Raw genomic sequence first — 13328 nt, 5'->3', positions numbered from 1 at the left:
GGTGCCTCTGATGTCACCAAGAAATTGCCACTGGAGCAGTTTTGAACTTTTAAAAAGGTTTTCCTTTAAAAATTATAAATAATGTGAAGACTGATCAGACAAATTATCATGTTGCCCTTATGAAGGGCAGAAAAACACAAATCCTACCTAAAGCAAGGCTGATGGCTGAGCAGCACTCAGTTTACCAATATAAAAAAAAATGGAAATGTACTGCCTTCATGAGGCTGAGGCAGTGACTGGCCCAAGGTCACCCAGTGAGCTTCATGGCTATGTGGGGATTCGAACCCTGGTCTCCCAGGTCGTAGTCCAACACCTTAACCACTACACACACATTGTCATTTCAGATATGAAGGCAGAAGGAGGCTGGGCTCTTCACACAGTTAAGGGTCCTGCCATGAGCTCTCTTTTCATTTGGTCATTTTTCATCCACTTTCTTTAACATTTCTGTTTGTGATTATTCTGCATTTTAAAAAATCCTGAAATTCTATGACAAAAGTAACCAAACTGCTGTTATGAAAAGCTGAATTCTACCACCTGTCTAAATCATCCAAATTAAGCACATTTCCATAGTTCACCTTATTTTTCATAATTTATTCTGCATAATTTAATTATGGAGCTATATAGGGTATTGAAGCCCCATATCCAAATACCCGTCTGATATTTCAGGAGGTATTACTCACACATTTTCATGCATGTTTTTATTTATTTTTACTTATTTAAGAATTTATAAAGCACTTCACTACAAATGTTTCTGAAGTGGTGTAGAAGAAAGGTATCAGAAAGCAACGTATACGGGAAATATATATCCACCAATTTAAAAACATCAAATTACACAAACTCAGTATACATATAAAATAGCTGAGTCACACTTCAAGAAGGCTCTCTTAGAAAGATAGGTTTTCAGTAACTGCCTAAAAGCAAGAATGTTAAGTCCTTGTTTAAAAACAATTCAGAAGCAGAGATTTCCCAGAAAGTTGAATTCTGTACCCAGTACAGCTTCTTGTACTCCTGTGGAATCATGGTGCACACATGCAGTCCCGGTTACCTGGATAAGCCTTTTACCCCATCTCTTCCTTGGGGGCGGAAGCAGTCTTCTTGAGTCTTGTACAACCTTTACAAAACCTGATGATCTAGATGGCTAAAAAAGCCCCCAAACCACTGGCTGAAGGAGTTGGGAAGGTAAAAGATGCTGGCAGACTGGGAACAGCCTTTGCCAGCATACAAACATCTATGAATAAAATATCTGCAATGAACAGAATATCTGCTTATTATTCAGAAGCAGAAATCTCTTGTATATGAAGTGGAACAAATTCAGCAAACCAAAGCTGTGCAAGGTAAGCTACACTGTAGACAAGCTCTAAAAGCGAATCACACAACAATCAGATTGTTTTGTTTGACTGTAGGACATATTCATGTTTGCTTTAACTATATCCACACTTTGTACAAAAAACCAACCTGGTTTTAATTTAAAGGGGTAAGCTATCACCTACAGCCTTATGCTTATTTACAATATTCACAAATCAGGAGAACTACAAATAAAGCAACAATGAGTATTCCCTTTAATGTCCCACAGGGACCAATTACCTTTAAGTGCTACCACTACTAATGACCTGTGGCACCTACATCCAGTGGAGCTTTCACTGCTAGGCAAATGCAACCAGGACTAATATCAAGTGAGAAAGAGGGAGGGAGAGCTCACACAAGCGGTTGCACTTAGTCCCTACATAGCTTCTGTCACTATAGCATCCCTTCTCCTACATGAAACACAGATAAGATGCCATTTGCAAGTTCACACTATAGTAGATATACTATTTTCAGTCATTTTGGGAAGGACTATTTTTTTTTAAACTAGTCTACTCCAGAGAAGGGGTCCATATGCTGCAGAAGCTCCAAAGGAGATCTTTCAGTGAAGGCTAAACTAGGTGTGGTTTTCCCCACGTTACACTATCTTCATGTGCAGCACTTGACTTTTTTTCATAGGAATTAATGGCCTCCACCAATTAGATGGAGAAAGAAATGGTACTCGGAGAGAATGGAAATCTGTACAGGGTCAAATTAGTAAATAAGGGGAGGTGAAATGTGGCAGTCTCTGGTGAGCAAAGAGAATAAACCAAGAGAGAGAAACCCAGCAAGAGGCGAGTCAGAGCAGTTAATAAGCAACTCAGATCTTTGGGGGGGGGAGAAATAGAGATCCCTTGCTAGGATTATTTATTTATTTAAATATTTATAAATGGCACTTTCATATAAAATATCACAAGGCAGCATGCAACCTAAAAACACAGTATTACAGGGGGGGGAAATAAAAACTGGGCAAGGTGGCAGTGAGGACAGGGCTATGTGGGCACACTGGATTGGCTCCACCAGTATGCCCATGAAGCCCCAACTTCACTGCCGCCTTGCCCTGCACGGTCCCCATAAGCAACAATTCTGCCAGTGTCAGAAGATGGCTCTGCAGCACTGCCCACCCTACCGGCTGCTCCTGCCTCTGACAATGATACACAGACCACTAAACTGATCAAAGCAGTCAGCTTCCTTCACCTAGCCTAACCACCATGCTGGCCAAGGGTCAAAGGGTATCACAGAAATCCACTGGATCCAGAAGACTTGAGGATGGACCATTTTAATCTTTGTACATTTTCATGTTCTACGTTTTGTACAAGATACTGTAAATCAGTCATAGCGAAACCAACTGAAGAGACTTCCTTCCCCCCAAAACTAAATAAACAGGAAATTCAACAGTCTCTCTCTCTCTCTCAAAAGTGGAGGATGGAGATGGTACATGATTGAAATATCACCTCTGTTGTCTTCACAAATTAGTTTTTCTTCAGATTCTTCTGAAGATGTCTGAATAGTTCTCTCAGGAGAAGTTGTTACTCTGGATTTATTGCTCTGCTCAGGTTCAAGCCTAGATCTAAATGAGGGGGAAAAAATCAGTCTTAAGAGCAAGTATACCAAAGGCCACTTCATGCTATAGGCTCACACCATGGTCCATAAATCCTGGCAAGTTGCACTATCTAATACTACCTCCTCTCTTCCCTCACCTGGAGAAAGGTTGGAGCAGGTTGACATACACTAATCGGCCACTATAGTGTCATATTATAAATTAACTGATAGCCACACCTCTACCTCGCCTGTAACTGTAATGTCAAGTTAATTTTATGTAGCAGAAGCCAACAGTTGCTACTCTGCTTGAGATTTGCTTTCCTAGAAAAGCAGTATACAGGATCAGGGCCTCATATCTAAAGATGTCACTTCTATAATGTACTGTGTGTTTGAAAATATATACAGGGCTAAAATAGTTTCCTTGTTACTATTTTTAATAAATCACAGAGCAGAACATAGGAATCTGCCTTATCAGACCATTAGTCCACCTAGTTCAGTACTGTCTGCACCAGTGTTGCTCTAACTTGTAGTTCAGCAACATCTGGGAACCCAACTCCCATAATCCCTAACATCCCTAACCTAGCCAGGATCTCTTCTCGATCGTCCCAGAGTGCAGGACATGGAATAATGGGCTCAAGTTGCAGGAAGCCAGATTTCGACTGGACATCAGGAAAAACTTCCTAACTGTTAGAGCCATATGACAATGGAACCAATTCCTTAGGGAGGTGATGGGCTCTCCAACACTGGAGGCCTTCAAGAGGCAGCTGGACAGCCACCTGCCGGGTATGCTTTAATTTGGATTCCTGCATTGAGCAGGGGGTTGGACTCAATGGTCTTATAGGCCCCTTCCAACTTTATGATTCTATGATTCTAGCTAACTTGGCAAGGGATGACAGGAGTTATAGTCCAACAACATCCGGGGACCAAAGGTTGAAGAACACTGCTCAACACTGGCTGGCAACAGCTCCACAGGTTTTCAGACAGGGGTCTTTCCCAGTCCTACCTGGAGATGCCAGGGATTGAACCTGGGACCTTTTGCATGCAAAGCAGATGCTCTGCCAGTGAACCCTTGTTCATGTGTTATTATGTAAAACCAATCAACCACCGCTCGAAACAAACAGCCTCTGGATCCTGGAAGACAGTGTCTAATACTGAGTAATAATATATGAAAAATAAATAAATGACAAAACAAACAGATTTAACCCTGTTTCCCTAAACATTTCCATCGCTCAGTAACACAATGAGTAACACAGCAATAAATGCTGTGGGCCCGAGTGGCAGATTTAAGACTGCTTAGGATGCAATAATTTTAAGAAGTGTGGCATGAACAAGATATTTTGGGGGGCAGGATTTGAAAAAAAAAGCAAAAAGCAAACACTAGATAGAAATTAAGTGTGGCCTTCCAGATTAAGTCCATGGGTTTTCAAAGTCTTGAGTCAATAGTTCAAAACTTATATACCTTCCTTCTGATATGCCTGGATTTGATGGCTGCTCTATAGCAAACTAAGCTGGAGTAGTTGTGGCCATCAGAAATCTTCTCCCCTACATCCCTCACCCAGGCCTTAAGCTATTAGCCTCAGTGAGGAAAAGAAACATTGTTCTTCCTGTTTTTCTACACCAGGTCTAACATCACCTTCAATGAAAGAGAGGTGAGGCAAGAGCTGCTAAGCATCCAGGCACATGTACTTCCCCTGTTACCTTACTTTAATACTGAATTACTAGGGCAATCCTAAACATGAATTCACTTCCTCATAGTGAGTACAGGATTGCACCCTAAGTCACCTTGGAAGCCTTTTACGGCCCCAATGACAGAATAAAAACAGGAAAAGGCAAAAAACTCTGACCCCCTGGTGAGGGAGCAAGAAAGATCAGGGAGAAGCAAAGCGGCTGCTAGCTCCTCTCTGGGAGCCTGCGTGTTAGTGCCATCCCAGTTTGGCTTACTGTCACATGTGACTGAGGACAAATACATGGATCATGAAAACAATTCACCTGCACGCAAATTTAATTAAGAGTTTCCAAAACAAAATCAAAGTCACTGGTTTAAAAGGAATATTACTTACAATCTTTTCTTATCAACCACTCGCTTGACCCGGATAGCTCTTTGTTCTGAATATAGCTTACACACTCCTTTTTAATGATGTAGAAGCCATGTAAACAAGAGAAGAATGGTAAACATGAACATAAAATGATCTTGCTAGATTATATTTAGTCCAGCATTCTGACCAACAAGGGACTACCCAAATGCACTTGGGAAACTCACAAGTAGGATAAGATGGCTGTTGGTATGATAATATTCTACCCTGTAGTATATGCTGTCTGATATACTACCTCTGAAAATGGAGGATCAATTTTTAGTTTTCAGAGCTAATAGTCATTGATAGACCTATCCTCCATGAATCATTCTAAGCCAGTGGACATCACTATATTTGTGGTAATGAGTTCCATAAACCAATGGATTTTATCAAAGTTGTGCTTTAATGCCAATCAATTTTACTGAATGGGCTTAAATTCTAGTTTTTTGAGAAAAAAATAGTCTGCATAGAATAAAATTCACTCCAGATTGTTCATAATTTTATAAAAATGCCTATTATGTGCATCCTTTATTGTTTTCTCTTTAAAAACAACAACACCCCAACCTCTTTAGTCTTTCTTTGTAGAAAGATGATTTTTCCTTGATCATTTGAATTACTGTTGTATACAACTTCTCGCACTGATAACCATTTTTGGATGGGATAACTAGAAATGTAGTTTTCTAAATGTAGACATGTTATATTATGACAATATATTTGATTTTTTGAAAAAATTCAGATCTCTTTCTAGTAATTCCAAACATTGAATTTGCCTTCTTTCACTGCTGAAGCACTATGAGATAATATTTTGAGCCCCAAATCATTTTGCTAGGTACTTACTATCATTTTCCCTGGATGGTACTGTCAATCTAGGCACCACGGGCAGGTAAGCGGCTAGGATTTTTTATTCCACTGTGCATCATATTACACTTGCACTGAAGTATTTGCTATACTGTTGGTTATTTACCCAGGGCTCTTTATAGTGTTTGTGAGATTTTGTGAGATTTCAGATACCCTTTATAAGTCGATTTCATTTGGCTACTTCACTGCTCACTCTTGACTCCATATCATATATAAATACGTTAAAACATTACCGATCATACACAGCAGGGTTGTTGCATACTACTCAACCAGCAATGTGGGGATAAAGAAATAGGCAATGCTGCAGGACAGTTTTAAGCCTCTCTCAGCTCTATGTCTCAGTCCAGCCCCCAGCTTGCAACAGGTGTTCAATACTAACAGTGAAGGGTTTTAATGAGCAGCTTGCACCTCTGCTCCTGGGGGCATTTAAACCCCCAACATCCAAACAGTGAGAGGGGTCTCAACATTTTTATCTATGTTTCTCTTTCTCCACCTCCCTTTTCTAGGCACTCTTAACAGTCTGCCAGCCCTGAGCCCACTCAGCTCCCTCCCTTAGGGTTTTCTTCTAAAGACTTTAAGAACTGCTAGAAACCTTGGTGTTACCCTGAGTCTTCTGATAACTCTCACTTGTATGTGGTCTATGCAGCTTTGTCTCCCTGAGGAATGGCATTCAGAGAATTAAATCAGAAATAGAAGGAATGACTTATAAAACTACAAAAATAAATGGAATTTTATTTCCATTACAACCTAAGCAAATAGTACTGGGTTATTTTAAGAAGCTTGATAGCAGCAAGATTCTTAGCAGCCCAATATTGGCAAAGGAGGGATACACCACCAATTAAATCTTGGGAAAACAAATGCTTAAGTCTTATGGGCTCTATGTCAGAGATCTCAATTATTACAAGATATCAAGAATTTAGAAGAGTTTAATACATTTTTCCAGTACTGGTGTAAAAATAGAAGTATTGTTAATATGGATCATTAAAGGTGTATTAAAGGTTTTATGATTACCCACAGAACAGTTTTTTAATATTGAAATCTTGGACATCTCCCTTTGTGATGTTTTCAAATATATTTATTTCTTGTGTAATTATTATCTTATAAATAAAAAAAAATGGCCTAATTTTATTAACTTTGAAAATCCAAGAATGTGATGAGTTCCAAATCATACCTACAAGCTTGCTGAAACCCTTAAAGAATTCTAAAGTGTTGGTAAAACAAACTGTCCAACTTATCCTAGAACTGTATTGCATTCTTTAGACCAAAAAGTTTTAATCTGTAATCTCTTCCTTTGTTTTTCAACGCATTTTAATGTATATTAAATATAATTTTAATGTATTTGATCTTATTTTTATGGTGTTGTAAATTGCCTTGAGAAGTGCATAGGCACTAAAAATGGGATAGAAATCACTATGTAAGAAAATAAAATAATCAATTATTCGGTGAATAAATTAGTTTCTTTTAAGATTCAACACTAGTCGTATCCACTGAAGTTAATGAACATGATGGGCACAGCAATCCATTTTGTTGGAGGCTGGTGGGAGCGAAGGTGCCAGAAGCAGAGCTGGTGGAAGGGGCTCCAACATTCAGCTGCTATTCAGAGGCCTCTAGGGGGGAGGACACTGGCTGCACCAGCAGGGCACAGCAGAAGGAAACCCGTTTCCTTTTGCCACCCCTTTTCCCGGCGTACTGGCTGCCAGGACAGAGAACTGCAGGAGGGAGCCGAAAGGGACCTGGATATAGCGTCGGCCCCTCCCCAACATGCCCCCGGAACACTCCTTTTCCAGGCCTTCTGCCTGCTCCCCTTATGCCTGGCTGGGCTTCTTTGGAGGATCTCCATCTGGCCCAGAAGTAGCAATTTATGCCAGCGTAGCCCAGCTGAGCCGGGACCCAGCTGGCTCAGCCGGAGGTCTGCCAACTACTCACAGCCCAGCATAACCAGCAGTTGGATTGTGCCTTAACTTAGGTTTATTAATTTCAATGGGCCTACTCTGAGTAGGACTATTAATTTTTTTATTTATACATATATTTGTATACTGCTATTTTGTTAAAAACATCAAAACAGTTTACAACAAATTAAAAAAACCCAACAACAACCATACAATAAAAACATTAAAAATACAATAAAAACAAAGGTTCACTATTGTGAAAAGACATCTTCTTAATTGCCTACATAAGCCTAATGGAACAGAAAGCTTTTCAGCATAACTGACTGGCCTTATTAAATAACATAATAATAATAATAGAGCCTTATTTGAAACACTCTTGGAACCAAATATACTGTTCAGTTCATGGAAGGAATCTACCACTCAGAAAATTTATTTATTTATTTATTTAATTAAGCTTATATACCGCCCGACTAGCAACAGCTCTCTGGGCGGTGAACATTAAAAATACAATAAAAATAACACAAAACTGTACACAAAACTGTACAGTCTAAAATCAAAATATAATAATTTAGAATTAACAGGAATTAAAATGCCTCAGAGAAGAGAAAGGTTTTAACCTGGCGCCGAAAAGTGTCGGCGCCAGGCGCACCTCCTCGGGGAGACCATTCCATAGTTCGGGGGCCACCACTGAGAAGGCCCTAGATCTTGTCACCACTCTCCGGGCTTCCCTATGAGTCGGAACCCGGAGGAGGGCCTTCGTAGTAGACCGTAGTGTACGGGCCGGTTCATATCGGGAGAGGCGTTCCGACAGATATCGTGGTCCCGCGCCGTATAAGGCTTTATAGGTAAGTACCAACACTTTGAATCTGGCCCGGAAGCATATTGGAAGCCAGTGCAAACGGGCTAGCACAGGTGTTATATGCTCAGACCGCTTAGTTCTTGTTAGCAGTCTGGCCGCCGCATTTTGCACTAGCTGTAGCTTCCGAATCGTCTTCAAAGGTAGCCCTACATAAAGCGCATTGCAGTAGTCTAGACGCGAGGTTACCATAGCATGTACCACTGATGAGAAAAGACTGTTTTACATTCATATTAGAACGTTCTGTGAGAAAAATGAAACTAAATCCAAAGATGTTCTTTTGCTTGTGCAATCAGAAGCATGAGAACTGCTATGGAATGTACCAATTATGTAGGGATTTTTTATTTTGTATTGGTTTTTAATGTGGTGTTTTTGTATTTTAATAATGCTGTTCTCCAACCTGGACTCCCAATTAGGAGGAAGGGTGGTATAGAAATACAAAATATTATATTACTATCATCATTATCATCAAGCAGCAGCAGCAGCAGCAGCAGCAGCAGCAGCAGCGTGCTATAACAACTTCAGAGTGACCTCCTTGGTCTTTACTATAAATTCATATCCACACAACTGATAATCAATGTTCTACCAGGTTTGGGGGTATATCTGTATCCTCATCTCATATAATGCATTTTAATAAACCGACCTTGACTTTAGAGTTAGCAAATAAAAACACATTTTGTGCTTTTCTCTCTCTTCATGTGTCTACCATCGGCAATTCCTCAAGTATACTGTAATATTTTTGATGGGCTTATGATTTTCAGTAGATTTATTGGGAATATTCTGATAAATTTTCTAAAACTCCTCAGCTCCTGCCATCTTTACTTCCAATGTCAGTTTAAAAGCTACTTTTCAACTTTTTCACTTTTAAGACTCAGCAGACTTGTAAGTGTTGATGTCCAAGGTGCCTGTTGCCCCAAATGTTACCTGGTTCATAACTTGTCTACAACTTTCCTTCCTACACCATTGCCTTATCCATACACTGTGACCAAGCAACTCTGCTTGCCTAGGTGTCCCAGCAAATGAAACAGGGAAGCACTTATGAAAATGCTGTCATGAAGGTAGCTACAACAGAACATTTTTAGACTGACTTTGGATAAAGTAAATAATTCTGGCAAGACAGAACAACACAGATACCATCATTTCAAGAAAGGAAAAGAAATACTTTTTAAATAGTCTCCAATGAAATCCAAGACAGCTTCTCTGTGCTGCTTCACTTGTGGGGAATGGATGTCCTTGTGTGCTAGAATGAAAAGATAGAAAGCATTATACTTCTCAGAGAACTCTTTAAACATCTGGCACAACTCAACTTGTTACTTTAATCAATTTACCTTCTGTTCTGAGTTGCTGAATTGCATCAGCACACGTTCTCATAAAGATTTGGGCATCTTGGTCAATCTGGTCTCGCTCAGTGTCTGTCATCCGCACATATTCAGACATGACATGGCTGGGAAAAGTAGTGAACATTGCTAATTTTATTTTATTTTGAAAGAAAAGCTCTATACAGTACATACAGTCTTTCTAAACATGGGATTTCTTACATCTCAGTTTCTTCATTTTCAGTTATTTTCACACATTCACAGCACCACTTCAAACAACATTTCCCACTTGAAACCAATAATGATTTTCCCATCTCCATCCCTCATGAGGTCCTTTACATGTTCTTAAACGCTCCCATTTTGTCTAGGGCAGACATTTATCACACCTAACCAATAGCCGGTTAATACTTAATCATAAGCTGCTCTTTATTATAACTAAATTCATGGAATTGCATTTACCACATGAGAGAAAGGGTTAAGATCAGAAAACTATATAAATAACTTCTGTCCATATTTGTGTAACTGTCATCCTACCGACCTTGTACACTTACAATCTAAGTTATATCCACAGGCCAAGGACAAAAAGAGAAGACAGTGCTTTTTGTCTTAATGTGGGATATTAATATGGGATAGGCATTATGCTGAACTGTTGTGAACTGTGGGGAAAACTTTACAGATGATTCAAAAGAGAGCTTTAAGAGAGTAAGGAAGTAAGTAGTTAAAACTACTTACAGAGCATTTGGAAAACTTAGTACAATCAGGTTTCAGTTTTACTACAAACTAAATATTGCAAATGCAGCAGAGATGACACAAACTTCAACATTTCTGGCTACAGAGTGGTTGTGTACTTTGAGATATGACATGGATTGGTTTTCATTTAATTTATTTTTACTTGGCTCTGCACTTCTGCCCCCTTTCCAGTTTGGCCACCGTATTTTAAAACCTATCTGTGACAAAGAGGATTTAAAACAGTTTTTTAATTTTTCAAATGGAATTATCAGAATAAAATTTTCCATAAAATAATGGGCATTTTAAAAAAACCTTATTGTCCTCTTGCCTCATCTCCAATTTCAGCATAAGCAATGAAGAAACAGATCCCACTTGTCTTTTGCTTGCTTCCATCCACTGCAACTAGTGTCAATGTATTACTCTCACACAAGTTACCTCTTCTAAAATAAACACCATTATTAATTTCTAACAGATGAACACTGCCATCTAGTGATTAACATTAACACATTCCTAAAAGGAATTGAAAGATTTTGCAAGCACAAAGTTCAAAAAGAGATCTCCCCCCACCACCCCAAGCTGTCAACTTTTCCCTTCAAATTTCAAGCAGCTGTCCCTCATCTCTAAATATCTGAATTTAGGATCTGCCTAGATTTTCAAATGTGAAATTATCTTGTGATTTTCTTTTAATGTTCAGTTTTGTATTCCTCTTTTATTATCCTAGCCTGAACATAAGCTTTTTTTTTTATCAAACACTGGAGGTTCATTAAAACAACTTTCAAGTTCAAGGAACTTTTTCTCATGAGCAAGCTCCACCATACTACAGGCCAAGAACAGGAAAAGGGGACAGGCTGAAGATTTGCTCAGTAGAGATGGGGTGGTGGCAGTTAGCTTGGTTGTTCTCCAAATTCCTTGTGCAGAGTTTAACTTACAGTGCAATCCAATATATGTCTACTCAGAAATAAGCTCCATTGGGTTCAATGGTACTTACTTCGAGGTAAGTATGTACTGGACTGCAGCCTTAGTCCTTTTTAAAAAAAATGTTTTTAACTCTGTTTTGTTTTAATGTATTTTAAGATCTGTTTTTATGATGTTTTAAAGTGTTTTTAGCGCTTTGTTTGCCGCCCTGGGCTCCTGCTGAGAGAAAGGGCAGGATACAAATTGAATAAATAAATAAATAAATAAATAAAATGGCTCTGGTCTTAGGGTAGAGTCTCAAGAGTCTTGTTTGGATCTGGTGGCAAGAGCTTCCTAGTATATTGGTAGTGAGTGGGAATTGGAATTGGTCCATGTGTCAACAGCTATCTCAGTCCATCACAACAGACGGGCTCCAAAAATGGACTTTTTAATAACCAAGTACAACTTTGTTACCATAACCTTTTCTTTTCCTGTTCAGGGGCAAAACAATTTAACATTCTTAGACCATCAGCACATGTCCACTCTGTTCAATAATCAGCTAGGGAATCTGGCATGAGAGCTTTTCAAAAAGGAAAAGTGTATCAGTCCAGGCATATTTTCCTCCTTCACTACCAACTCACCAGATTTTTGCTATTCCTATTACAATACTTACCTGTAGGCATTAATGTAATCTTTCCTATGCTGCAGAAGAAAATCTTTCAGCTTCCCAATGTTATTGACCTAAATAAAAACAAAACAAAATGTAACCACTGAATTCAATAAAGGGCAAAGAACAGCATTTTTATGTGCCCAAGTTATTATACTCAGACATAAAAAGCAACGTGAGGGCTATTTATAAAGAACTCTCAGATTGTGTTGATGCACTCATTTCACCAAGGGAAACCAACTTAGGCCTAACTTCTGTCAACTACCCCCACACTCTTCCCTCACTACCACCATGCAACACTTGTCACTGGAATTAGCACAATTGGAAGAGCTCTGGACATACAACTCCAGAGTATTTCCTCCTTATGTGAGAAAGCACCTGTGGGTGCACTGCAGGTTAATTAAGTCCAGGGTATGGTTTGAAGACACACAAGGTCACCACCTTGCTGAAGCTAACCAGGTCTGAGTCTGGCCAGTTCCTGGATGGTAGATTGCCTGGGAACCACATGCACACTGACTTGGGTTCAAAGACAGAAAAAAGGTGTGATATAAATGCAAGAGAATGCTAAACAAACAAACTTTGGGGCCCCAATTAAAGGTCTCAGACACCGAAAATGGTATGGCTTCATATGTGATATGAAGTAAATGACTTTTTTTAGTGTTCTGTGTGGATTCCTCTTGAGCACACGTGCTCCATTTTCACCTATTTCCCCTCCTTGCCTCCTCTTCCTTGCCCCGCTGCCTCCCTCCAGGTTTGTTGGTTTCTTCAGCTTAGTCAGGAACCTTAAGGGAATATAAGCAGCAGTGGCCAGCGAGACCACATAGGCAAGGCTGCATTGCAAACCTCGCTTCCCAACACTGCACGCTGCCACCAGTTACCAGGAAGGAGAGGGGCACGGGAGCAGGGAGTTCAGCGAGGTGGGAGTGCAACAGTGGAGTGAATCCAATCCCCCCACTGCCTTCTCCCTTCCCCTCTCAGTAACTGGCAGTGGTGTGCGGCATTGGGACGCGAGGTCAGCAACGCAGCCCCACCCACACAGCCCTGCCAGCTGCTCTTGGACAGAGTGCTCTCTTGAGGAGAACTATTCTACTTTAAAGCCACGCTGGAAGACTTCTAAGTGGCTGGCTTAGAACCTCAGGAAAGCCATCCCTTTTGTTTCCTTTC

At 39.9% G+C, this 13328-nt stretch overlaps 1 protein-coding gene across 2 annotated transcripts in view; it reads right to left on the bottom strand.

Annotated features, from left to right (window-relative positions):
- STX18 (syntaxin 18) overlaps window positions 1–13328 on the bottom strand; it is a 101792-nt gene that overhangs the window by 26125 nt on the left and 62339 nt on the right. For both annotated transcript variants that reach the window (XM_061582864.1, XM_061582865.1), the window contains exons 3-7: window positions 12171–12238; window positions 9887–10002; window positions 9721–9798; window positions 4944–5010; window positions 2796–2911 (exon numbers count right to left, since the gene is read on the bottom strand). In XM_061582864.1, the coding sequence (XP_061438848.1) occupies window positions 2796–2911; window positions 4944–5010; window positions 9721–9798; window positions 9887–10002; window positions 12171–12238 (445 nt within the window). The remainder of the gene's footprint in view (window positions 1–2795; window positions 2912–4943; window positions 5011–9720; window positions 9799–9886; window positions 10003–12170; window positions 12239–13328) is intronic.

The sequence above is a fragment of the Rhineura floridana genome, chromosome 9 (assembly GCF_030035675.1).
Source record: "Rhineura floridana isolate rRhiFlo1 chromosome 9, rRhiFlo1.hap2, whole genome shotgun sequence".
NCBI lineage: Eukaryota > Metazoa > Chordata > Lepidosauria > Squamata > Rhineuridae > Rhineura > Rhineura floridana.
The sequence above is the reverse complement of the archived record's forward strand: the minus strand, read 5'-3'. Positions and strand labels throughout refer to the sequence as shown.